The sequence below is a fragment of the Vipera berus genome (genome assembly GCF_964194415.1).
Source record: "Vipera berus genome assembly, chromosome: W".
NCBI classification, from domain to species: Eukaryota; Metazoa; Chordata; class Lepidosauria; order Squamata; family Viperidae; genus Vipera; species Vipera berus.
This window is the reverse complement of record NC_138210.1, coordinates 74,281,130-74,308,010: the sequence shown is the minus strand read 5'-3', so window position 1 is coordinate 74,308,010 and position 26,881 is coordinate 74,281,130. Positions and strand designations below refer to the sequence as shown.

Genomic DNA, 26,881 nt, shown 5'->3' with positions numbered 1-26,881 from the left:
GATAGAGAGGATAGATAGATAGATAGATAGATAGATAGATAGATAGATAGATAGATAGATAGATAGAGATATAGATAGATAGATAGATAGATAGATAGATAGATAGATAGATAGATAGATGGAAAGAGGATAGAGAGGATAGATAGATAGATAGATAGATAGATAGATAGATAGAGATAGATAGATAGATAGATAGATAGATAGATAGATAGATAGATAGATAGATAGATGGAAAGAGGATAGAGAGGATAGATAGATAGATAGATAGATAGATAGATAGATATAGATAGATAGATAGATAGATGGAAAGAGGAGAGGATAGATAGATAGATAGATAGATAGATAGATAGATAGATGATAGATAGATAGATAGATGGAAAGAGGATAGAGAGGATAGATAGATAGATAGATAGATAGATAGATAGATAGATAGATGATAGATAGATAGATAGATAGATGGAAAGAGGATAGATAGATAGAGATAGATAGATAGATAGAGATAGATAGATAGATAGATAGATAGATAGATAGATAGATAGATAGATAGATAGATGGAAAGAGGATAGAGAGGATAGATAGATAGATAGATAGATAGATAGATAGATAGATAGATAGATAGATAGAGATATAGATAGATAGATAGATAGATAGATAGATAGATAGATAGATAGATAGATAGATGGAAAGAGGATAGAGAGGATAGATAGATAGATAGATAGATAGATAGATAGATAGAGATAGATAGATAGATAGATAGATAGATAGATAGATAGATAGATAGATAGATAGATAGATAGATGGAAAGAGGATAGAGAGGATAGATAGATAGATAGATAGATAGATAGATAGATAGATAGATGATAGATAGATAGATAGATGGAAAGAGGATAGATAGATAGAGAGGATAGATAGATAGATAGATAGATAGATAGATAGATAGACAGATGATGTAAGATAGAGAGAGATGATAGAATTAGATGATAATAGATAGACAGACAGACACAGAGACAGACATAGCTAGATAGCTAATAGAGAGACATAGGGAGATATACTGTAGATATAGATAGACAGACGAGACAGACATAGCTAGATAGCTAATAAGAGAGACATAGGTAGCTATAGATAGACAGACAGACAGACAGAAACACATAGCTAGATAGCTAATAGAGACACATAGGGAGATATAGATAGACATATAGACAGACAGAGAGATAGATAATAAGAGATAGACATAGGGAGATGGAGATAGCTAGCTAGACAGATAGACGGACGGACAGATGGCTGGAGGGATAGATATAAATAGATATAAAACATGATAGAGATAGATGATGTATAGATTAGATATACATAGATGATATAGAGAAATATAGAGATGATAGATAGATGATGGATGGATGGATAGATAGATGGATAGATAACCTTCATTGTCATTTTTTCCTATTTAAGCTTTGAAGGCTTAAGCCGGTGGAGGTTCAGCTTTGCCTTCAACAGGCCAAATCTGCGGGGGGGTGGGGGTGGTGGGGGGGTTGGCTTTCCCCACCCACATTTTTTTAAATATATATTCTGATGGAAAGGAGAAGGGGGTATCTACCAGCAAAGCCAGGCCTTTTTAGGATTGGGGAGGGGGGGATATTTGGTGCATTTAAAAACAAAATGGGCAGCTGGGGGGGGGGAAATTGGAGCCTGACAAGGCTCGGAAATTGGGAGGAGATTTTTCTGCAGGAAACAAGGAAGTGGTTTTCTTCTTGCTCAAGCCATAAAAGGATCTTTTTCCTCGAGATGGTTCAAGGTTTGAGGAATTCGGTGCCTTCCTCTTTGGGGCTTTAAATTCTTCCCTTCCCACCTCCCAAACTCTGTCACTCTGCTGGCCAATCTAGGCCAGCTTCTAACGATTTGGCCCGGAGATGGCCGGAGGCCGTAACAGTTGCTAACCATCACCCCCCCTACCCAGCTAACACCCCCCTACCCAGAGCGGCAAGTATTCCGTGGATTCTCCCAAGAGGGAAGCCGAGGGCGGGCAGAGGAAACAGGGCGAGCTTCCCGAGGACCGCCAAGCAGACACGCAAGACAGGCCCGGGGCCCGAGTTCGAGATTTAACAAAACAGCAGGCAAATGACAAAGGTGCTTCCCCCTAGGTCAACGTCTTTCTCGGGGTCCTGGATGGTTAGGAACCCTCCAATTTTCTAGCGCGGGGCGAGGGCCAGGAAAGCGGTTCCAGCTCTTCGGGGCGGCTTTCGCCCTCCACGGGCCTCGTCCCAGCAGAACGACCGCGAGGAGGGGGTGTGGTGGGGGTCTTCTCCGTCCCCCTTCTTGTGTCCGACAGCGTCAAAGGACGGCTTCAGAGGTACTGCAAGGAGTTCAGGCTGTCCAGCTCGACTTCGACGGAGATGATGTGATGGCCTGGCACCATGGCTAGGCCCAGGACTCGGGGCTCGCCTGCTGAGAAGGAGTCTGGAGGAGACCGGGGGGGGAGGGAGGGAGAGGGAGAGAGAGAGGGAGAGTGAGATAGAAAGAGGGGGAGAGACAGAAAGACAGAGGGAGAGAAAAAGAGACAGAAAGAGGGAGAGAGAAAGAGAGAGAGGGAGAGAGGAAGAGAGAGTGAGAGATAGAAAGGGGGAGAAAGACAGAGGGAGAGGAGAGAGGGAGAGAGAAAGAGATAGAAGGAGAGGGAGAGAAAGAGAGGGAGAGAGAGAAAGACAGAGGGAGAGAAAAAGAGAGAAAGAGATAGAAGGAGAGGGAGAGAAAGAGAGGGAGAGAGAAAGACGGAGAGAAAAAGATAGAAGGAAAGGGAGAAAGAAAGAAAGAGAGAGAGATAGAAAGAGGGGGGAGAGAGAGAGAAAGAGAGGGAGAGAAAAAGGAAAGAGAGATAGAAGGAGAGAGGGAGAGAAAGAGAGAATGAGATAGAAAGGGGGAGAGAAAGACAGAGGGAGAGAAAAAGAGATAGAAAGACAGAGGTAGATAGATAAAAAGAGGGGGAGAGAGAGAGGGAGAGAAAAAGAAAGAGATAGAAAGAGAGAGAGAGAGAGAGAGAGAGAGAGAGAGAGAGAGAGAGAGAGAGAGTCAGTCAGTCCCCCGTCCCCCCCCCAAAGGAGGAGAGGCTCTGAGCCTAACCGCCCTGGCTTCACTTTTCCAACAAACCCACTTCTGATGAGGGTTTTTTTCCCCCCTCTGCTCTCGTAGAATTTCAAGGGGTCACCAAGAAGACATCTAGTCTCACCCCCCGTGGGGTTTGTGCATCCTGTGGGTTGGAAGCTGGCTGGTTTCGGGGAAGAGGAGCCCTATATCTCTGCCCCTATATCTTAACCAGTAGGAAGTCTGGAGGTGCTTTAAAACACCCCGTCGGAATTGGCCTTGTTATCACGGGGGAGACAAAGGCGGTTTCTCCCCCCCACACACAGACACCTTCGTGGCACCTCTGCCTTTCAGTCAGTTCACAGCATAGAAAATTACTTATAGAAGAGAATATCTGCAGCTCAGGGTTGAGGTGTGGGGTCCTTGGTGCTCTCTGAGCTGGGCAGTTTCCTTGCAGACGTCTCATGATCCAACTAGGGAACATCATCAGTGCTAGAAGGAAAGGGAGGAAGGGAGGAAGGAAGGACTGACTGAGGGGTCAGTTTGTTCCTCCTCCTCCTCTTCCTCGCCATCCCTACCCCCTTCTAGCGCTGCTGATATTCCCTAGTTGGGTCATGAGACGTCTGCAAGGAAACCACCCAGCTCAGAGAGCACCAAGGACCCCACAGTCCTTCCTTCCTTCCTTCCTTCCTTCCTTCCTTCCTTCCTTCCTTCCTTCCTTCCTTCCTTCCTTCCTTCCTTCCTTCCCTTTCCTTCTAGCACTGATGACGTTCCCTAGCTGGGTCATGAGACGTCTGCAAGGAAACAACCCAGCTCAGAGAGTGCCTCGCTCGGGAATACTTGACTTTTGAAGAGATCCAGGTCATTTTAGAGGGATGAGGGCGCAGTCGTCAGGCACCAGGCCGGGGTGCAGTGGGGACTCACCCGTGGGTTTCAGGTATTCTTGGGCAGAACCCAGGATGACATTGCAGTCCCGATCAGTGCACAAGAAACAGCCCACCAGGGTCCGTCCGTCGGTCATACGAATCCGCAAGCTTTTGTTCAGGAGGTTCTCCAGCTTGCGTCGTGCACGCAGGTAGGGCGAGTCAGCTGCTTCTTCCACCGGGTCCTGCCAGAAACACCCAGAAAATATGTCCTCGGTCCCACCGAATTTTTCCAAAAGGAGAGCAAGCCACTAGTCCTTACAGAGGTTGGGTGAGGTTAATATGCACCCACGGCAGCATCCTTGGTGTTTTAGTGCTGTAGCCTGGATTGCTTTCAACACAGGTACATTGCATTAATCTATTATATAATGTCTGATCGACTGTCTCACTTAGCAACAGAAATTTTGGGCTCAATTGTGGTCATAAGTCGAGGACCACCTGTACTATAGTATAATATAATAATGCATACATAATAGTGTGTCTGTGTGTGCGTGTATACATACGTATATATGTATGAGGACCCAGATTGTTGGGGGCAATTAAGCTGACTTTGTAATAATGCCGCTTGGGGTGTGTGTGAAAGCCCTAATAAGCAGGCCTATACATAGAATGAAGGCTACTGCTAAGCTTGTAAGCCGCCCTGAGTCTTTGGAGAAGGGCGGGATATAAATGGAATTAAAATAAAAAATAAATAAATAAAAAATATGTATATGTATACATACATACATACATACATACATAAATACATACACCGGTATGTGTGTGTGTGTGTATCTATATATCTATATCTCTCCCACTTCTCCCAGAAGAAGCAAGCTGAAGCCACCAGCCTGAGGATGACGGATGAGATTTCGTCGAAACGTCGCCCTGATACCTCCAATTCTACGTGGGGAAAAAACCCGAATGACCAAAGATCTACATACAAACACCCGCGAAAACCTCAGAAAACAAATATCTATATCTATATCTACACACACATACATATACAGACACACACAGAGGTGTGTATATATCTATATATTTGTTTTCGTAGATTTTCACGGGTATAGGTATGTAGGTCTTGGCGTATTTGGGTCTTTTCCCGTGTAGGATTGAGGGTGTCTTGGCGACGTTTCGACGAGGTCCCACTCGTCATCTTCAGGCTGGTGTCTTCGGTTTCGTGCAAAGCCGAAGACACCAGCCTGAGGATGATGAGTGGGACCTCGTCGAAACGTCACCAAGACACCCTCAATCCTACACGGGAAAAGATCCAAATACGCCAAGACCTACACATCTATACATTTATATCTACATATCTAATCTATATATCTATATATCTATATATGTATCTATACACACACACATACACACACACGTGTACCTACCTGTAGCTATCTATATCTATCTACACACACACATATACAAACATACACACACCACACACACACTGTAAAAACTATTTAAAACAATAATAATATATTTTATTTTATTAAATTTATATACCGCCCTATTCCCGTAGGACTCAGGGCAGTTTACAGGGAAGGTTAGAAACCTAACATACAAAAATTAAAATCAGATTAAAACGAATGAATTAAATCAAGTCCCCGAAATTTAATACACATAATACCGTAATAGGCATTTATCTATATTAACTATAATAAAAATTTTAATTGCATTAAGCTGTTATACACATAGCCAGGTTAACAATACTATTTAGAGGCCAGCCCCCTTCCCAACTTAGCAGATGGGCTTTGTAGTCCCACATCGTTGGGAGGGGGCTTTAACACCACCACCACCCCGATTTCTATCCCCCGCCCCCGCCCTTCCCTCACCTCGGCGGCGCTGTTTCCGCAGCCGTTTTCGTCCGACTCCCGAGGAAGCGGCGGCGGCGGCGGCGGCGGCGGCTGCCTCGGCATCGGCTCCTGGGCCGGCGGGGCCGCCATCTTGCCGAGAGAACTACCCTTCCCAGAAAGCTCCGCGGCCCCTCTCTGGCGGCCTTACGCACGCACGCACGCGCGACGCCACGGCCGCGTCCGGCTTCTGCTTCGTCCCCGCCCCCCCCGCGAGCTGAGCCTGCCTTTCCCGTGGGGCCTTGCGGCGGCGCGTTGCCCGGGGAGCGAGGGACGCGGCGCATGCGCCGGAGAGGGCGATGCGATGGAGGGTTCCTCCCGGCCGCGTTTCTTCACGCCGCGGGAGGTGGCGGTGCACAACCGGCCGTGGGACCTCTGGGTCTCCTATCTGGGGCGGGTGTACGACCTCAGCCCCCTGGCCGAAGAGAACAGAGGTAAGGCGGGCGGGCGGGCGGGGGGAGGTGAGCTTCGGGGCTTCCCAAGCGGAGCCTCCAGGTGGAGAAGCAGTCTACCTGAAGGGAGGAGGAGGAGGAGGAGGAAGGGTGGTTATCCGAGACGGGAGTAGAAAGAAGGGCAGTCAGGGAAGAAAGCTGCCTGAGCAGGGGTTGGACTAGATGACCTCCAAGGTCCCTTTCTTCTTCTCCTCCTCCTCCTCCTCCTTTTCTTCCTTCTTCTTTCTTCTCCCCCTCCCCCTCCAGTCAAATGAATCCATTCTTCTGAACGATCCTTCCTTAAAAGGAACGCTCTAGAGATCTTCTATAGATGCAATGCGGTGTTTGTGTCTTCTTGTCGTCGTCATCATCATCATCATCGCAGTTGGAGGGCTAAATTCAAGGCTTGGCATGGTGCGGGGCGGTCAAAAAAGTCAAGATGGCGGCCCCAACCCTGCAGTGAAAGCCCCCCATATATATATAGCAATTTGAATAATTTGCACAAATAATGAGCTGTCATAGTTGACTATATCCTGTGGATAAGCCTTGAGACAGGCCAAAGCAGGAATGAAAGAGTTAATTAGCAAGGTGCTTTCAAAAAGCCTTGACAAATACTTAACATATATTTGCCTTGCCTTCTAAGCTAATAAAAAGAGAGAAAGAACCTGTGGCTCAGCAAGTTAAAACAACTGCCTAATATACAATCAGCCCAGGTTCGAATCTCAGATAAAGGGTATGACTGACTGATGAGAACATAAAGAGTTCGAAATGGCCATCTCAGCCTCCCAAAATTCTTTATTAGCAATTTGAATAATTTGCACAAATAATGAGCTGTCATAGTTGACTATATCCTGTGGATAAGCCTTGAGACAGGCCAAAGCAGGAATGAAAGAGTTAATTAGCAAGGTGCTTTCAAAAAGCCTTGACAAATACTTAACATATATATATATATTTAATCCCATTTATATCCCGCCCTTCTCCGAAGACTCAGGGCGGCTTACAAGCTTAGCAGTAGCCTTCATTCTATGTATATGCCTGCTTATTAGGGCTTTCATACACCCCCCCCAAGCGGCATTATTACAAAGTCAGCTTAATTGCCCCCAACAATCTGGGTCCTCATTTTACCTACCTCGGAAGGATGGAAGGCTGAGTCAACCTTGAGCCTGGTGGGACTCGAACCTGCGCTAATTGCAGGCAGCTGGTGTTACTTAAGGAGGCATTAGCCCACTGCTCCACCAAGGCTCTTTTATTAACATGCATGGCTTCCATAAACACACGTCCATTACGATAAACGATAAAAACTCGAAAGGGCAGAATTGCGGGGCCCCTATCTCCTTTTCTGCAGTTCCCTATGATTCTTACGGTGCGGTGGCGGGCGCCATGTTGACTCTTTTGACCCCCTGAGACTCAAGGAGCAGGAGGAAAGGGTCCTGGCTAAGCGGCCTCTCTCTCTCTCTCTCTGCGCAGGGGACCTCCTCATGAAGCCCCTCCTGGAAGTGGCGGGAAGAGACATCAGCCACTGGTTCAACCCCAGAACCAAAGATGTGAGTGGCTGTCTGTCCGTCCGAGGACGCCAAGCCGGGGGTGGTCAGCCTTCGGGCCTTTCTGGATAAAACCGGGCCCTTCCTTTCGCAAGACCCAGGAAATGGGCCTGGGGAATGCCGGCGGGTAGACCGGTCACTTGGTGATCGTTGGAAGTTACGGCAGAATCTGAAAAAAAAGGGAATGGGTTCCAAGTTTCGGCGTCTGTGCCTCCCCCACCCCCCCCATACAGCCACGTGGCCACATGTGGGGCACTTGGCAAGTGGCCCGCATTTAGGTATCCTGCAGTCACAGGATTGCGATCTGTGACTGCAGTTTAGGTGGGAGGGCGGACTCACCCACTCCTCATTCTCTGCGCTCCACCTATCTTAAATGTCTATGGCGGGGGTCTTCAAACCTGGCCCTTTGATGACCTGTGGACTTCAACTCCCAGAATTCCTCAGCCAGGCACGGGAGTTGAAGTCCACAAGTCACCAAAGGGCCAGGTTTGAAGACCCCTGGTCTGTGGCAATTCTCCGTCATCCAGCTCCCAAAGAGGCTTTTTCAAAAGGCTTTGTTTCCCCTTTTGAAAAAGCTCCTTTTGGTTCCCCCCCCAAAATCCCTGTCCTGGGTTAGCGTAGCGATGTGTTTATTTCTCTTCTGGCTTCTGCGACGGTTGTAAATTGAGGACTGCCTGGATCCCACAGTGCCCGTTCCTTTTTCTTGCCGAGAAGTCGAGATCTTCTGATCCTAAGCCAATGTTCAAAAGGTTTCATTTCTTGACGTAGGGTGGAAGGAAGGAAAATGGCTCTTCCTTTGAGGAGGGAAGATTTCCATCCGTAGGGTTGGAGGGAAACATCCTTGTTAGATGATGGTTGAATCTGGGCCTTCCGCCCTGCGCCTGTTTCCTTTCAGATCCAGACACACATCGATCCCCTGACGGGCTGCCTCAAGTACTACACGCCCCAGGGCCGGTTTGTGCACATCCCGCCGCCTCTTCCCCGCTCGGACTGGGCCAATGATTTCGGGGTGCCCTGGTGGAAAAACCCCATATACGAAATAGGCATCTTGTCTGCTAAAACCCGGCACATTCGGATCATCAACACTCTGACCTCTCAGGAGCAGACCCTCGAGGTGAGTCCTGCCCGACCCCAAGACCCTCGGAGCCATCGGTCTCCTTCCCTGGGTGACGTTGAGTGTATTCACACAACAGGCTTGAGTCAGGCGGCTATTAGCTTTAGGCTGGAAATTGGAGGAGTGTCAGTTTGGTGTGCGCGAGTTCTAGTCCCGCCTTAGGCATGAAAGCCGGCTGGATAACTGGGGGCCAATCACCAGGAGGCTGTGAGTTCTAGTCCCGCCTAAGGCACGAAAGCCAGCTGGGTGAGTCTGGGCCAATCACCAGGAGACGGTGAGTTCTAGTCCCACCTTAGGCACGAAAGCCAGCTGGATAACTTGGGGCCAATCACCAGGAGATGGTGAGTTCTAGTCCCGCCTTAGGCACGAAAGCCATTTGGATGACCTTGTGCCAGCCATTTTCTCTCAGCCCTAGGAAGGAGGCAATGGCAAACCACTTCCGAGAATGCTGGTGAGGAAACTCGCGTGGACTTCTCTTGGCAATCTTCAAGAACCATAGCCAATAAAACAAAGGGAGAAAAAAACCCTATACCTATACATGCTTAGGGTTGACTATGATTAGGGCTATATTGGGTCCAGTTCAATGCACAGAAACTGAGTGACCCTGTGGAAGTCAAGCCAAGTTGACCACCTTGACCCCAGGAGGGGGGGGAAGGGGGCTCAAGGGTGTCCCCCTTCTGTGGGTCCCGTGGACAACCGTGGGCCCCGTCTGCAGGTCTGCTCAGAAGAGACCATGTGGGAGATCTTGAGGCGCTACCTGCCCTACAACGCCCATGCTGCCAGTTACACGTGGAAGTACCACGGCACCGTCCTGGACATGGACAAGAACCTTCAGGACAACGACATTCCCGATGAAGACGAGGAGTTCTACCAGCTCAACATGGACGCTGACGACTTCACATCCGCCATTTTGCTCTACTTCAACGATGACCTCACCGAGCTCTAGAAACCCGCCTAGCCGTGGGCCTAGTTTCTCTCCAACTCTGAAAGCCCCAGTTAGGCGCCCCTTTCTCTCACCAGCAATTGCAGGACGCCGAATTGTAACTTTAGGGTCGGCGGCATGGGCCGTCCTCGGGCAAACCCCTTCTCCCTCCATGAGCAGACCTGGTGGAATGGGAGATGCACCCCGAATTACGGTGGGTCCCTAAAATACGGTTTCCGAGTCTTCTGAACTTCCAGCTGAATCTTTAAGGGCTCTCCTTGCTGTCGTTTGCTGCTGTGGCCACTAGAGGTCAGTCATGGCTCACTGTGCAGTCATTTGTGATTTTTAAAAATAATGACCCACCCAATTTTATATCTCAACTTTTAAACTAGGGTCCTCTGGCCTGGATGAACATCCTGCTTAATCCGAAAGGAGACGAAGTAATCTCGGAGCGGCTATTTGCTCCTGCTCGAGTGGCTTGTTTGGAGGGCAAAGGGGTCTCCGAGGGGGAGGAAGGAGATAGGCAGCCGAGAATCCCCTTGGGAGGATAAGTGGGATTAAAAACGCAGCAGCAAAACATGGGATGTTTGCATTAGAAAGACATTGTTGTCAAGTTTAACTTTTATTATTATTTTAAAAAATCATCTTGACGCATGCCTTGAAAAGAGCAAATCTTGAATAAAGATTCTTTTCTTCGTGTAACTTCAGATGTTAAGGTAAAAAAAATATATAGGCGACCATCGGAATCGTACGTTTCTCAGAAGTAAGCCTGCTGCAAATCGGTTTAGCGAGGGTGATTTTGTAAGAACCCTGTCCGGGATTGCAGTCCGAACTCGTTTTGTTTTCGTAAACTGGGGTTTCCAAAGAAAATACGTTAACGGCAAAGTCGTATCTTGAGTCAGGCTTGATCCTTGGTTGTATTTGGGACCACGGATCCGTACGGGTCTTTGGCGCTGGCACCAGAGTGGTTTGCCGTTGTTTTCTTCTGGAATCTCTGTGTATTTCCTGGTGGCCTTCTATCCTATATTAACTTGATCCTAGTTTGTTTAGGATTTTGGGAACCAGACAGAATTGCTTAGATGATGCCGTTTACCTAAGTACCAAAAAAAACAACAACACCCCACCATTACTTTAAATTTATTTGTAATGTTTATATAGCTGCCCATCTTTCAGACAACTCTGGGCACCTTCTGATCAAAATTTAAAAGACGTACAAAATCATTTTGAAGACTATTAAAATGCAACCGGTTGATAGATAAAACAACAATAACAACAAAAAAAAAAAACACCAAACCCCGGTGGTTTCAGGGGCATTTGTGGAAAAGCTAGCTGCGTGTTTCAAATGTCCATTTCCTCCGATTGTACGGAAACCAGCAATTCTTCCTTGTCTCTCGTCAATCATGTTTCTGCCGTCAAGCACGACAGGCTGCGTGGTGCTTTTCATGATCGGTTCCCGGGATTCACTGTATGTCAGGCAGCGTTTCTTTTAAAAAGCCCGAAGTGTTTCCTTAAAAATAAATAAATAAAGGTCTTCCTCGAATTATGACCACGACTGAGTCCAAAATCGCGGTTGCTGAGCAAGACGGTCGTATGTTTTGCCCCACGTTACGGCTTTTCTTGCTGCAGCTGTTAAGCGAATCGCTGCGCTTGTTAAATTAGAAACGTGATGGCTAGGTGAGCCTGGCCTTCCCAATTAAAAGTCAAGGAGATCCACCTGACCCCTGGGACGCTGCAACCGTCAGAAATGTGAGGCAGTTGCCAAGCATCCCAATTTTCAGGGCTGTCGTAACTTCGAATGATCACTGAGGGAATGGTTGTAAGTCGAGGACCACCTGTAATAATTCTGCATTTAAAATGCAGATGAAAACCCCACTGAAAGAGATTCTAGTCCATAGTGATCCTGAGATGCAGCCTCGAAGGGATTCTGTGGCTCGGCTTGTCTCTTATTGGAGCTCTTAACGTGTTTGCAAACAGCAGCTCCCGTAAGATCTGCCTGTGTGCTTCTGCTGATCCAGGGGTCAGAGCCAGGGGGTGACCCTTTTGCGACTGGTGGACCTCAACTCCCAGAATTCCCCATCCAGGCAGCCACGTGCGTAAAGGGCCCTAGTCGCCCACCCCTGGCTTAGAGGCTGGTAATCGGCCTCGAGTGGCTGTTGAGATCGAAGGCTCAGGTGCACGCAGATCACCAGTCCCACGAGACGGGCAGGGCAGCAACTTCTGAGGAGCGTGCATTGTAAGGGACAGCCGAAAACCCTCGAGGAGAATTAAGTCAGCCCCTGGGGGACCGGGGAGTTTAACCCTCCTCTGTAAGGGCACGAGCGTGCTGCTTGCGGGAGGTTGATCCAAGGCTTCCGGTGTGTCCCCGAGGCCCAGTGGGCCTGCCATCCATCTGAGCCCACCGTTGACGGGGGTGTGTGTGGAAACGCAGCGTGATCCTACAGGGACACCTCTTCCAGTTTGCAAAGCAAAGCGGCCAGCGATCCCCGCCGGTTTGGACCCATAGGTCTTCCAGGGTGGCGTTCTGCTCTACTCACCCACGAGGCCCCGCACAGCTTCGTTTCTTAGCCCGTTTCCTGTCACCTCTGTCTCCAAAAAACCCCGTCAAGCACGGGCTGATTTATTCCTACAGAAAGCTGTAGGCCGGTTGGCGTTTTGGGAGGAGGCGTAGAGAAGGGGGCACCCACTGGGCCTGCCAAGAGTAGATCGCCACTGGCAGAAAAGCCCACCTGTGGGATGTGCGTAGAGAGCGCGGGGGGGGGACTCACCCAGAGGGGAACTTAATCTACGACCCCCCCCAAAGAAGAAATGTTCTAGCCCTGTTGGGGGGGGGAGCCACCCCGCAGACCTTGAAAGGTCTGCTCTTGGTCTTGGCAGAAGGCAGCGGGGAGAGAGATAGGAGAGAGAGAGAGAGAGAGAGAGAGAGAGAGAAGGATGGGCACCGGTCCATTTTCACAGGCGGCTAGCCTGGCTGTGGCAACATCAGGCCAGCTGTCTTTTTTTTCCTCTCTCCTGTGACAGCTGTTAAGAGGGGGAGGGAGGGAGGGAAGGAGGGAGGGGAAGGGAAAAGAAATCCAAAGTTGTGAAATGAGACTTGGGAGGTTGAATGTTATCTACGGTTCTGGCAGGCCCCGTCGCCCTCAGGGAGATTTTTTACTTCTACCAAGATCAGGTGGGATCGTTGCCATCCATCCTCCATCTCGTGGGGGGGGGGGGAGAAATGCAACAATCCCCCCCTCCTCCTGAGAAAGCCTACCACCTGGCTCTTCTTTCCCTTCCAGTGCTGGGCTGCCTCACCTGCCACCTGCTCCTGGCTTTAAAGCCCCCCCTCCCCTCCCCCAAGCAAACTCTTTCTTCCATCTGACAGCTGCTTTGCAGAAGAGAAGCGCCAGCCGGCCGCGGGTTGCCCCTCTTTCGTCCCCCTGCCCACCCACCTCCCCACTTCTGGCCCTTTTGCTCCGCAGCAGGGGAAACCCAAGTCCTTCCAAAAGGATTGTCCTCCGTAGCGGTTTTTGTCATCGTCGTCCGTCATTAAATAAAAGAGTTTCTACGGACAGCCAAGCGAACCGGGACTGGGAAAACGTCGAGCCAAGATGTTTGTTGCAGGACAGAACTCTTGATACTGTCGCCAGCTGCTTCGTAACCGAGCCTGCTGGCGGGGCGGCAATTGAGGGAATCGGGAATTGTCCGGGTGTTTCAGGCAGCTTAAGCAGGACAAGGTCTGTGGGCTGGTGGTGGAAGGCGGCTCTCGGACAAGAGCCCTTAAACCAACTTAAACCAAGCAGGCCCCAGAGAGTGTGACCTGGAATCGCCGGCTGCACAAGACCTGGGGGGGGGGAGAGTGCAGGGAGCGTTGTTGAGCGCACTGAACACCCAGCCTTCACAATCGGCTGGAAAGTCGTCGCAGGTTTTCAAGGCTTCGGCCAAAGGTGTGGACCCGGAGGCTAAAAAAATCTGGCAAAAGGTGGGATGAGTTTCTAAGGGAGGCATCTGCTCTCCGTTTGATCATTTGTGCCCCGGCGTTCACTTCAATGCCTCCAGGTTTTCATGTACATTTCCAACAGGGAAACACGCGACAAGTACACAACGGAAAGGGCAACAGTGCGAAGAACAGCACACACCTTTGGGGCCCTTTTGAGGGCCCCAGGGGGGCAGCGGGGTGGGGGTAAGCAGGCGAAATGAAGAGGCGGCTTTTTAAATGCCATGTCGTGGATCCCTGGATGGAAGTCCTGACGTTCTGGACCTGGTGAAGACGCTCCAAAGATGGGCCTGCGGGAAAAAGGATGTCCTCTCCGGTCTCCGGCCCTTGGACGGTGAGGACCTAAAGATTTGGGCCACGTTCAGAAAATTAGGCTTGGACTCCGTTGCGTTGGCCGACGGGTGAGAGGACGCTCAGAACTGGCGAAACTTCAAATTCAGATGCCGCTGAGCCGATCCAGGCTTCCTCTCCCCCGCTGGGAAGGAAGGGGTGGGTGGGAGGGCGATTGTAGGTACAACCAGAAAGTCCATTTCTGGGTCAAAGAGGTGGATAGCGTGAAACCTCACAAGGCTCTTCTGGAGCACTGGCTTCCGGCATTGCCAGAGAAACGTTTCAACGTGAACGAACGGGCCTGGCGCCCACTGGCTCCGGGAGGGCTTCGGAGGGTGTTGCGTTAAATATAGAAGCCACCCGGGGGATGGATGACACTCATCTGGCAAACAGTGTCTCCTGCAGGCAGTTACTCCTCTGTGGACACTTAATAACTGGTCGAAGGGGGGAAAAGCCGAGACTGAGCTTGAACAGCCACAAACAGAGAGAAGAAAAGGTGCGCCGTGTAATATTTACAGGGCCTTCTTTTTTTGGCTGCCATCAAGAGGCGCTTCCCATCCCAGCCAGTCATTTGAAGCCAGGGTCCCATCCTCGCCACCGTCATTCCTGGATGTTCAGGAGGGGGATACGGCAGGCATTTAAATACGTACGCATATCAAAATGCCGTACTGACGATCCTGGCAAGATTTCCTTTTCTGGGCTATTTGGTCTCGTTTCGTGCTTTGGGAAAATCTCGCAGCTAGAGGAAAATCTGCAAATGCGCAAAGGCCTCAAAAGTAAGCCTGGCGATCCGTTTGGCCACCGCGTCTAAGCAGGCTACAAAACACGCCGTACGTTGAAACAGGACTCTGGCCCTGTGGTCCAGTTCCAATAAAGTTGGAATACTTTGAATAAGCCTCATTTGTTTCCAGATTTATGATTCTAAGACTCACCATTTTAAAGTGGATTACCCTGAGCGAAGGAACGTTGTGTTTGTAGGTGATTGTTCCGAAACATCTCTCTCCAGCGTTGAGCCCTTCAGGATTCGGAACGTTTTCCTTCTCTCGCTGGAGACCGAGAAGCAGAGGAGCTTGGAGAAGGGGGCCCTGCTGCAAGGGACTATTAAAGCAGGTTTTAAAAAATTAACACAAATGTGCACCTCGCAGAAACCTGAGGCTAATAATAGAACCCGCTCGGCTGTATTTGCACAATACGCTTGTCCCGGTTGACTCAATGAATCCAATTTTCAGGGTTGGCTTAGCGAACTTAGCCAGAGGGGCTGGGTTAGTACAGGTCAAGCTCAAATGCGGCCAACTGACCTGTCCCTAAAAGCGACATGACACACGGTCCCCACCAGAAAATAAAAGTTGAATTTTACCTTTTGCAAATACTAGAGAAATAACGCTGGAATCTTAAATCACGTGTAGGCTTTTCAATGACCGGGTGAAACTAGGGAGAACAAAGCAAAGTTGGCACTGTTAATTCTCCACAAGTGTATTTGAATTTATAGTAGGTTTCTCTTAGCACAGGTGTGCCTATTCACTGAAGATGGTACATTTGGCAGGCAGGATCAGACCCCCCCTGGGCACATTTCACTCAGAATAGGATGCTTGACCCCCAAAGTTTGTCCGCTGAAGACTCTTTGTAGTTCAGTATTTACTCAGAGGGAAACCCCAGTGGGTGGGATGGCCAATAGCTTTCTTTTCAGCAATAGGATAAGGTCGCAGTCCCCTTGGGATTTGTCTACCTGGTTGTGTGCAGCAGTGGTGCCACCAGAGACTTAGGCGCAGCCCGTTCCTCGCGTTTTCTTTTGTGAGGACGGTACTTACTTATGTGCAGTGGCTCAGGGCAAATCTGATTCTGTAATTCTCAGATATTAGGAGACTTTCCATTTGCAACAATCTTAAGAGCCAGACAGGAAGAGATGCAGGCCCTTTACAACTTTCTTGTTAGGTTGGCGGGTAGATTCTTATCACAGATGTGTGTTAACCAGTAAAAAAGAAAGTTTGGTAAAACTCAAGCATACATCTATTAGGTTTGACAGTGAAAACGATGCTGTGTTCCTACTGTTAATTATTTTTGCCTCCATCTTACAGGCATGGGTTTTAGTTGTTTCCCCTGCTATAAAAATAGGGTAAACAACTTTCAGCCCTAAATGGAACAGTATTACAAAATAGTCCTAACGAGGAATGCATAAGAAACAAGGTACTTTTATTTGGGGGAACCTTACCTCAGAGGCAAAAATACAAGGTTGGTTTTGGACACTCTTATCACATACAATAATTTAAGTGCATCAATCTCCCTGCCGGACTGCATCATGATCACCCCCAAATCTGATTGAAAACCGGCTTCCCTGTCAGTTCGGTGGTGGGGAAATAAAAACTTTGTAAATAGATATTTTATCACACTAATTTAATTATGCCTTATAATTTATTCCTGTGGGGCAAATCTAACATACTTTTAAAAAAAAGAGTATCCGGACCCTAGCTTTCAAACGTTATTAATTTTAACGTAGCCTCTTTTAAAATGCAAAACCTGACCAAAATCATATTTATTTATTTTATTTATTTTAATCCCATTTATATCCCGCCCTTCTCCGAAGACTCAGGGCGGCTTACAATTTAAGCACAAACCAATGTGCTTAGCAATAGCAATATGCATACATACATACATCGCTGTGTCTTGTCTGCCTGTATCAAAAGAATCTCATCTGGGAAAACAATAAAATCTCCTTTGTGAACGTGGACCAAAAAAAAAGAGAAATCTTTTAATGAATTGCAGTAATCAGGGAGGTTTTTTTTCTTCTTCTTCTCTTCTTCCTTTCTTGCCCTAGAGGAAAAAAAGAAAAAAAAATAAGCCACTCCCTTCTGAAGTATTTAAAGTTAGAGAGAGAGAGAGAGAAAAGGGGGGAGGAAATAAAACACCCCTATTCTTTCCCCCCCCTCTTGTGCTAGTAAAGCAACCATAAGCATACACCAAAGTCATGGGTCTGACTAGTATGGAACAAGTTAACCTTTAACAATTTTATGCTGATGTCATAACTGAGCATGAGTACTGATTAATCCAACCTTTTCTCTCTCTCCTCTCTCTCTCTCTCTTCCCCCCTCCCCGTAAAAAATATTTTTATTGAGGGAGGTGGGGGGGAGAGAGAGCCTAAGGAGAGGAGGGGAAAAAAAAAGAAAGAAATAATTTAGAGCAGCCATCTTTGTTTTATGCAGAAATCTTGTCAGGTTCCCCCCAGTGCCAGGAATGTCTAAATATTGTTCATGACCACAGATCTTGGGCGATTGAAAAGAAAATATCACCACAGCAAGAAGAGGGGGGGGGGGAAACCTGCCTTGATCCTGATTTATCTTTTCTTTTCTTATTATTTATTTTTCTTGGCTAATTTTTTTTGCCTTTTTTTAAAAAAAAATTGGAGCTGTTTTCTTTTTTCTTTTTGGAAAAGGAAGGGGGGGGGTATTTCTCTTTTTTTTTTTGGAACCCTAAGGAAGAGGGGGTTAAAATTAAGCCAGCCATTTTGGGCACACACATATATATATATATGTGTGTATATATATATCTATATTTCCCCTCTTCCTTTCATTTTTCTATGGGGGGCCCGTTTATTTTTTACCTCGCGGGGGGGCCCCGCTTTTAAAAATAATTTACAGGCGGCCATTTTTGTTGCTTTTTTTTTTTTTTGCTCGGGTGGCAAAATATGATCCTCGACTCCCCACCTCAGAAGTGAGACCCGGTTTTGTTTTTTTAAAAAAAAAATTCTTTTTTTTCCCCTGGCGCCCCCCCTTACCCTCCCCCATTTTTTAAAAAATATTTTTTTCTAACCCCCTCCCCCCCAAAAAAGAGGGGGGGGGAGAAGAACAAGATCTGAGGAGAAACCTTGCCCAGAAAAGGAGGAAGAAGAAAGAAAGAAGAAAAGTTGTGAGGGAAAAGAAGAAGGAAGAAGAGTCCCGGCCATCGCATGGGACTTTCTCCTCGGCCCCCCCCCTCCCCACCAATTCCACACACGCCCACCGCCCCCCCCTCCTTTTTTGGCGGATTTTTGTCTTTTTTTTGTCTTTTTTTTTTGAAGGCGGGGGGATGGTCTGAGGGGGGGCGCTTTTGAGGGAGCGCGAGAGGCGGGCAAGGGGGGCCGCCGCCGCCGACCCCCCCCCTCCGCCCGTCGGTGTTCCCCCACCCATCCGCCACCCCCTACCCCCCCCTCCTCCTCCTCCTCCGGCACCACCATGGCTTCCCCTCTGAGGGAGGACGAGGAAGAGGAGGAGGAGATGGTGGTGTCCGAGCCGGAGGGGGAGGAAGACGAAGAAGAGGAGGAGGAGGAGGAGGAAGAGGAGGAGGAGGAAGAGGACGACGACGAAGAAGCCGCCGCCGCCGCCGCCGCTAGGAACGACAGCCCGGGCGACATCTTCCCGCCCGCCGTCGCCTCAGTCGCCTCAGCAGCAGCAGCCGCCGCCGCCGCCGCAGCCGCAGCAGCAGCTCAGGCGGCGGCTGCCCCGCTGACCCCCGTCGCCTCAGCCGCCGCCTCCTCCACGCCGCCCGCCGGAGGGACCCGGCCGCCGCCAGGTAAACAACCGGCCATTTCGAGCCCCCCCCTCCTTCTCTTTTCCCCCGCCGCCCCCCCCCCGCGTGAGGGAAAAGAACGTGAGGGAAAAGAGCCGAGGGAGGGGGGCTGCCCCCCCCTCCGACCCCCCGCGCGCGCGAAGGGAGGAGGGAGGGAGGCAGGGAGGGAGGGGCGGGGCGGCTGTTGGTAAACAAGCAACGGTTTTCGAACGCCGCGGGGCCGGACGGGATGCCCGCGCGCCGAGGGGGGACCCCCGCCCCCCGCGCGCCGGACAATCTCCCCCCCCCGCCCTCTCCAGCCCCGCCCTCTCTCTCTCTCTCTCTCTCTCTCTCCCGCCCTTCTTTCTACCTCGCTCCCCTCCCCCCGCCGCCGCCCCCCCCCCCGCGGCTGGGTTCCCGGAACAGCCTCTGGTTGCCTCAACCCCCCCCCTCGCCTCCGATTCTGATGATTCTGTCTGCCCCCGCCCCCCCCCCACCTGTCGGGGGTGGGTGGGTCCTCGCGAGGCCAGCTAGACGGACGCCCCTTCCCGCCAGGCGGCGGGAGGACAGTCCCTTTCGGGGGCCTGAGGGGGAGGGGAGCGTCTGGGAGGGAGGGGAGGGGGGAGAGGGGGGTCTGTGAGGAAAGTCGTTGACCTCCCCCCTCAGGGGTTGGGTGAGGGAGGGGATGGGGAGAGGGGATCATTGACCCCCCCCCCGGTGTCTGTTGGGGGAGGGGAGGGCAGGGGGAGAGGGTCTGTGAGGAAAGGGAGAGGGGATCATTGACCCCCTCCCCTCAGAGGTTCTGTGAGGGAGAGGAGGGGGAGGGGATGAGGAGAGGGGATCATTGACCCCCCCAGTGTGTCTGTTGGGGAGAGGAGGGGCAGAGGGGATCATTGACCCCCCCCCAGGATGTCTGTTGGGGAGGGGAGGGGGAGAGGGGGTCTGTGAGGAAAGGGAGAGGGGATCATTGACCCCCCCCCAGGGGTTCTGTGAGGGAGAGGAGGGGGAGGGGAGGGGGAGAGGGGATCCTTGACCCCCCCAGGATGTCTTAGGGGAGGGGAGGGCAGGGGGAGAGGGTCTGTGAGGAAAGGGAGAGGGGATCATTGACCCCCCCTCAGGGGTTCTGTGAGGGAGGGGAGGGGGAGGGGATGAGGAGAGGGGATCATTGACCCCCCCAGTGTGTCTGTTGGGGAGAGGAGGGGCAGAGGGGATCATTGACCCCCCCCAGGATGTCTGTTGGGGGAGGGCAGGGGGAGAGGGGGTCTGTGAGGAAAGGGAGAGGGGATCATTGACCCCCCCCTCAGGGGTTCTGTGAGGGAGAGGAGGGGGAGGGGAGGGGCAGAGGGGATCATTGACCCCCCCAGTATGTCTGTTGGGGAGGGGAGGGGGAGAGGGGATCCTTGACCCCCCCAGGGTGTCTGTTGGGGGAGGGGAGGGCAGGGGGAGAGGGTCTGTGAGGAAAGGGAGAGGGGATCATTGACCCCCCCTCAGGGGTTCTGTGAGGGAGAGGAGGGGGAGGGGAGGGGCAGAGGGGATCATTGACCCCCCCAGGATGTCTGTTGGGGAGGGGAGGGGGAGAGGGGATCCTTGACCCCCCCAGGGTGTCTGTTGGGGGAGGGGAGGGCAGGGGGAGAGGGGGTCTGTGAGGAAAGGGAGAGGGGATCATTGACCCCCCCCTCAGGGGTTCTGTGAGGGAGAGGAGGGGGAGGGGAGGGGGAGAGGGGATCCTTGACCCCCCCAGGATGTCTTGGGGGAGGGGAGGGCAGGGGGAGAGGGGGTCTGTGAGGAAAGGGAGAGGGGATCATTGACCCCCTCCCCTCAGGGGTTGTGTGAGGGAGGGGAGGGGGAGGGGATGAGGAGAGGGGATCATTGCCCCCCCTCTGGTCCACTCCCAGTGTCTCTGGGTCCATCTCCATTGAGGGGTGGGGGGAAAAAGAGGGAGCGCTTGGGGGTGTCTGGGACTCCATCTCCTGGTGGGGAGGGCTCTCATTGACGGTGGGGAAAGAGGGTATAAGTAGAAAAGGGGGTGGCTGGGCACTTTGAGGGGGGCCAGAGGAGGGAGGGAGGGCCCTGGGCCTGCTAGGGGGTGAGGGCTGAAGTGGCCTCTGAGGGAAGAGGGAGAGGGGATGACTGCCCTCCTGCCCCCCCCAAAGCGTCTTCTGGGCCCGTGTGGAGATGGCGCCCATGTGGAGATGGCGCCATTTGTGAGACGGGAGATAAAGGGGTCACTTGGAGAGGTATGAGTAGAAAAGGGGGTGCCGGGGTGACTGGGCGCTTGCGAGGCCTGTTTTGACACCTCATAGGAAGGAGGGATGTCAGGGTAGGGTGGGGTGGGGGTGAGGCTGTCTTTGAGGGAGGGGCGTTTGAGGGGATCGTTGCCCCCCCCCGTTCACGGTGTCTGGCGGGCCGTCTCCCCGATGGGGAGGGCTCCCATTCTGGGATGGGGGGAGGGAAATGGGTCGCTCAGGGGTGTGTATAAAGGGCCTGGTAGGGATGGCTCCCGTTGGAGGACGGGGTTGGCCATCCATGGCGGGAAAGGAGGTGTCACCTGGGGGTGTATAATTAGGAAAGGGGGTGCTGGAGTGAAGGGATGGCTGCACGCTGGAGGGATCCTACTTACGGGATGCGGGCTGGAATTGTGGAGGGTGAGCAAGGTGCTTAGAAGAGAGGGATCTTGTGGGCCAACTTGGCCAGGCTTCCCTTGACCAGGGCTGCCTGTCCAGCCTCTTCCTTGCCAGTCCTGGAGATTTAAGGGCTCTGGCCAAGAGTTTGCAGTGACCATAGACACTAGAGGGAGAGTTCTCGGATCAAAACCCCAGATAAAAGTGAATAAAAACCTACCACCCATACAGGTGTGTAACCGGCCTAGAAGGCCTAATAGGCGTCTGAATCCAATTCACACGAACAGTTTGGTACAAGATTTGGCCAATAAAATAAAATTAAAAAAAATCCTACGGGCCATCGGGCATCAGAAGGCAAGCCCGTCTGTTGCTTGGAATAAATGAGCATGCCAAACGGAAAGATTTGAGAGGTTTAGAGCCAAATAGGCAACGCCAGGCCAAACATCACTTTAAAAAAAACCCTCATGAAAATAAAGACCCTTCTAAAACTTTTAAAGGCTGCATTTTTCCCCCAAAGTCGTGTTTGGGTAACTATTTCACCTGTGAAAAGAAGGGAAAGGGAAAATTAATGGACACTTGTTTAGACAGTGTTAAAAGGGACTTCTAAGGTTATTAAATATTATACAGATAGTGTCTTCCCTGCAGATATTTATCAGGAAAGCTTATTTCTTGCCTCTGGTTTTAAAAGTAAACTTTCATGAGAAGCAAAGTAGTTTTCTGTCAATCTGGGTGTGTACTTGGATTCACGTTGGCCAAGGCGGCTGGGAATTCTGAGTTGGGTCCCCCCTCCCCGTAGGAAAGGCTGATCCAACTACAGGTAGTCCTCCACTTATGATCACAGTTGTTAAGTGAAGCACTGCACTTGTTAAGTTAGTAACACAGCTGTGAAGTGAATCCGCTTGCTTTTGACCTGACTTGTCAGAAGGTCGCAAAAGGGGGAGATCATGTGACCCCGGGACACTGCAACCGTCATAAATACGAGTCGGTTGGCAGGTGTCCGAATTTTGATCAGATGACTGATATGCTGCAACGGGGTCGTGTGAAAAATGGCCACGGGTCGCCTTTTTAAAGCGCTGTTGTAACCTCAGTCACTAAACAAATGATTGTTAAGTCAAGGGCTACCAGTACTGGGAAATGTCCTTTATTATTTGCCTGCCTGCAATGGTTTTGTTACCATCACGGATAGACAGGGACGTTCTCTTTTTTAAAAAAATTAATAAATAACGCATGGTTAACTTACAGAAATTGCGTCCCTGCATTTTGTCGGCTGGTTGTTTAGCTGATGGTTACAAAAGTCACTGGGGTAGCTTTTCTGATTACAGCCTCGTTGAAGGCTAGTGCCTTGATTTCTTATCAGTCTGGGTAACGTCGGATGTGCCAGACAACAAGCTGATTTAATTATCTCTAAATTGATGGGCTCTTCCCACGTGGCTTTATCCGCATCTGTGACTGGCACCCCCCACCATATGAGGGGCTATTCCAAAGAGGAAAAATGGATGCTCCTTAAGCCTCCCTCTCGTTTGTCGTGCCTTTGATTTAATGGTGGACCCTCGGTCAATAATTCTCCGTGTTAGGGAATTGGAGGTATCCCTTAGGCTTAGGAGAAAATGTTCCGTAGCCCCGTTAGTCCCTTTTTTCCTTGGATTGTTGGGTCATGGCTGACTATGAAAGAAAGCCTGCTATCAAAACTTTGAAAAAAAAATAGCAAATAAAAATCTCGCCAGCCTTCCTTATTTAGCAGTAGATCTTTTGTGACCAAGTCGGTGTTGCTTGAGGCCTGGGTGGCAGGACCTCCTGGTTGGTGACGTTTCCCTTTTGTAATCCCCTCTTGTTTTTTATTCTCTGGGGTGAAAACAGCAACTCTAATATAAAGTCCTATCGCAAAATCCGAGCGGATAAAAAAAACAACAACCCAGCTCGTAAACTAGATAACGGTTTCTGTAACCGACGGGATGAATCCGTTGGGCCCTCATTACCCTGCAGCGTATCGGGCTTGCTTGTTCGCCATGCTCACGACTCTGGGTTTTTAGCCGCCGATTGCTGTAGAAGCGAATAATAAAATACAAACATTTATATTTTGGCCTTATTAAAAAAGAGAGAAAGAGAGAGAGAGAAAAAAAACCTCCGTCCTTTGATCGTGTTTATCAGGGCGTCTTAAGTGGGCTGCCTCTAGGGAGGTGGCGTTAACTGTGATTATTGGTGAGACCACTCCAAGCACAAGGACTGAACGTGTAGGGAGATAACACATAAGCCATAAGTAGGGATATGTTAGACTAAACCGTAGGAGAGAAGCTAAAACCGGGGGGGGGGGGGGGGCGGATTTTGGCTCTCTCAGGAGCAAAAGGAAAAAGGGGGGCTCCTGCTTAGAGAAGATGGAAAAGATAGGGATGGGCGATCAGAGCTTTTCGGCCTCAGCTGAACAGCTGACCCAAGGAGGGGAGGGCAACCTCTAGTCAATAAAGAGAGCATTAAGGGCTGTTTGGCTAGCAGGGCATAGCTTTTATGTGTCCGGAAGGAACTTGCCGATCCCAATCCCTGTGTTTTATGGGGAATCACGGGAGCGGGCCTAGCATCAGAGGATTAGATGGGGCAGTTCCCATTTCCCACCTGTCGTAACTTTGTACAGTCACTAAAGGAACTTGCGTTAAGTTGGAAGTGTCGAGTGCGGTGCACACTGCTGTCCCAGGTTCCTTGCTCTCTTCAGCATCTCTCTCAACAGCTTGGATAAGGAGTTGGAAAATTCCAAATTTTCAGACCATACGAACTGGGTGTGGTGGGTGGGTGGGTGGGTGGGTGGCGGGAAGGGTAACAAGCCGAGGAGCACGTTCCCATTTGGGAAAAATCTTAGCAAGGAGTAATAATTGTGGAAATCCAGCAAGATGCCTGTTTTTTGTTTTTTTTTTAAACAGGGGCCGATGTAAAGCCCTACGTTTACACCAAAAGTTTACAAAAACAGATCTGGCGTGCACAGTGAGTTTGGGCATCTGATCTTTTTTTTTTTTTTTTAATTAACAGAACGCGGCCGATAGAGACTTCTGCACACGAAGTTCTTCACATTTTTTTCCCCCTTCAGTTTAGGAAAGCAAAAAAAAAAGCTACACTCAAGCCTGTAATCTCTTGACGCTGCGCTAGCGTATTCGGAAAGAATTAAAATACCTGGTTTTTGTGGCACCAGGGGCTCTGTGAGTTTGCCCCCCATTGTTTTTCCCCCTGTGGGGGGGGCAAGAGGTCTCATCTGCTAAGCACCAAGGCCTGATTTGGTCTCCGTATTGTGAGAACAAACAGGCCTGGTTCCTGGGAAGCCAGGAGAGGCGATGATATATTTGTTTGCTTTCTCTCCTGCTTTGTGTTCAGAAGCTCGTGGGGTGCACTTGATGTTCCTTCCTCCCGTTTTCCCCGTCAACAACAACCTTGTGAAGTAGGTTGGGGATGAGAGTGAGCCCGTGATTTACCCCCAAAGTCACCCAGCAAACTTACAAAATTGAGGGGCAGCTTGAGCCTGCGTCTCCCCGGTGCTACTCCGTCACCTTAATCCAGGGGTCTTCAAACTTGGCCCTTTGATGACTTGTGGACTTCAACTCCCAGAATTCCTCAGCCAGCATGAGGGAACTATGACCCCTTTGTGACTTGTGGACTTCAATGCCCAGAATTCCTCAGCTGGCGTGCCTGGCTGAGGAATTCTGGGAGTTGAAGTCCACAAGCAGGGGTCTTCAAACTTGGCCCTTTGATGACTTTGACTTCAACTTCCAGAATTCCTCAGCCAGCCTGCCTGGCTGAGGAATTCTGGGAGTTGAAGTCCACAAGGTATCAAAGGGCCAGGTTTGAAGACCCCTGGATTAATCCTACATCACGGAGGTCAGAATGGGATCTTGGGGCTTTTGATTTAGCCCAAAGCTGCATTTTATAATCTCCAAGGGAGGAGATTATTTTAAAACCGGGTCTGCTGCAACTGCAGCCCGCGTGCCGGCTTCGTCCTGGAAATGTCTTGGTTTATTTAACCGATTTTTAAGCTGCCTCACCGGTGTCCGATCCGGCGGCAAAACGCCGAGGGTGCAGAAATGTGCAGATTGCGGTGGCTAAAACTTTTTGTTTTTCCCGTTCGACATAGCTGAAAGCAGATTTAGCTTGGAAAGGCTCTTGGGCTCTTGAGGAAGAAGGGAGTGGTAGAGGTAAGAAAGGAAGAGTGAGAGAGAAAAAGGAAGGGGAAGAGGAGGGGAGTTGAGTTGAGTTCAGGCGGTGCTCCGGCAACGGCAAATTAGAGCAGGGCCTGCTTAGTGAAAAAGGGCATCCTATGCTCAGGATGGCACTTGGCAAGAAGGAAAGTGCGTCCCTCCATTGCACGAGGGGAGAAAGAAGCAGGAGCCAGGCCCCCAGTTCAAATGGTGCCCACCGCAGTTTGACTCACTGGAGAAGAGCCTAACGCTGGGAAAGATTGAGGGCAAGAGAAGAAGGGGACGACAGAGAAGGAGGTGGCTGGATGGAGTCACTGAAGCAGGAGGTGTGAGCTTAAATGGACTCCGGAAGATGGTAGAGGACAGGAAGGCCTGGAGGAACGTTGTCCATGGGGTCGCGATGGGTTGGAGATGACTTCGCAGCTAACAACAACATCATCTATCTATTTGTCTATCTATCCAACCATCCATCCATCATCTCTCCCTCTACCTATGTGTCTCTTTTTCTATCTGTCTGTCTGTCTATCCATCCATCCATGCATCCATCCATCTTCCCTCTACTTTATGTATCTATATATGTATCTATCATCTATCTTGAGCCTAAATGGACTCCAGAAGATGGTGGAGGACAGGAAGGCCTGGAGGAACGTGGTCCATGGGGTCGCGATGGGTCAGACACAAGACTTCGCAGCTAACAACAACAACAACAACAGTTTGAAAAAGCGGCAGGAAAGGCTTAAAAAAAAAACACATGGCCTGGGCTCCGATTTTTTCCCCCCCAAAAAAACTTCTGCTTGAGGCTGACTCGCTCCGGCCCCTCTTTTCCTCTCCGTGGTGTCAATTCCTTCCTTCCTCCTTGGCAGTGCCCAGAGGCCTGTCAGTCCCGGCGCCCTGACCTGGCTCGGTTTGTAAGAAGGGCAGGGTTTGCAGCCGGCCGGCGGTTCCAGCAGGGCTCTTTGCCAGCTGATGCTCTTGTGGTCTGGTAGCCGGCTGGAAGACACATACACACCCACCCTCACTCCTGTTCTCGGCAACAGGCTGGAGTTGACAGCTGGCCGTCAAGCTCCTTTGGAAAGCCCATCGGCTGCTCCCCTCGCCTCTCTTCCTCCGTTCAGCCGTGGTGGAGGAGAAGAAGGCGCAGAGTTTAGAAAAAGCCGAGCTTGGCTTTTCACACACACACACACACACACACACACACAGGGAGGGGGGGGGAAGGGCAATTTTTGCGGGACCGAATGGCCCCAAACTCAGCCTCCCCACGAATCTTTCCTCGTCTCACCAAATATACTTTTTTTTTTTAAAAAAAAATTCTTCTTCTCCTTGCCACTCCCTTCCCCCGCCTAACCGTATTATGCCCGTGATTAAAGATTTCTCACTAATGGAAATGGCTGTTATTCCCTCCGCCATTAACCGACGCAGATGAAAAGGCGCT

The 26,881-nt window shown here is 50.4% G+C and overlaps 3 protein-coding genes across 5 annotated transcripts in view; 2 read left to right on the top strand and 1 right to left on the bottom strand.

Annotated features, from left to right (window-relative positions):
* Window positions 1-2,080: 2,080 nt before the first annotated feature.
* On the bottom strand, window positions 2,081-5,930 carry LOC308676630 (N-alpha-acetyltransferase 38, NatC auxiliary subunit-like). Its single transcript, XM_081342578.1, has 3 exons — window positions 5,807-5,930; window positions 3,997-4,180; window positions 2,081-2,451 (listed from the first exon to the last, which is right to left on the bottom strand). Exons 1-3 carry the CDS (start codon window positions 5,915-5,917, stop codon window positions 2,339-2,341), a joined length of 408 nt encoding a protein of 135 aa, XP_081198704.1. The 5' UTR covers window positions 5,918-5,930; the 3' UTR covers window positions 2,081-2,338.
* A 195-nt stretch (window positions 5,931-6,125) lies between these two features.
* Window positions 6,126-10,534, top strand: LOC308676628 (cytochrome b5 domain-containing protein 1-like). Of its 2 annotated transcripts, none has more exons than XM_081342572.1 (4): window positions 6,126-6,258; window positions 7,723-7,799; window positions 8,692-8,910; window positions 10,225-10,534. In XM_081342572.1, exons 1-4 carry the CDS (start codon window positions 6,129-6,131, stop codon window positions 10,381-10,383), a joined length of 585 nt encoding a protein of 194 aa, XP_081198698.1. In that variant the 5' UTR covers window positions 6,126-6,128; the 3' UTR covers window positions 10,384-10,534. The 2 variants fall into 2 exon arrangements, with proteins under 2 accessions (XP_081198698.1, XP_081198699.1); XM_081342573.1 differs by having other exon boundaries at window positions 9,626-10,291.
* A 7,783-nt stretch (window positions 10,535-18,317) lies between these two features.
* LOC308676618 (chromodomain-helicase-DNA-binding protein 3-like) overlaps window positions 18,318-26,881 on the top strand; it is a 103,981-nt gene continuing 95,417 nt past the window's right edge. For both annotated transcript variants that reach the window (XM_081342539.1, XM_081342538.1), the window contains exon 1: window positions 18,318-18,680. In XM_081342539.1, coding sequence (XP_081198665.1) covers window positions 18,344-18,680 — 337 coding nt within the window. In that variant the 5' untranslated portion in view covers window positions 18,318-18,343. The remainder of the gene's footprint in view (window positions 18,681-26,881) is intronic.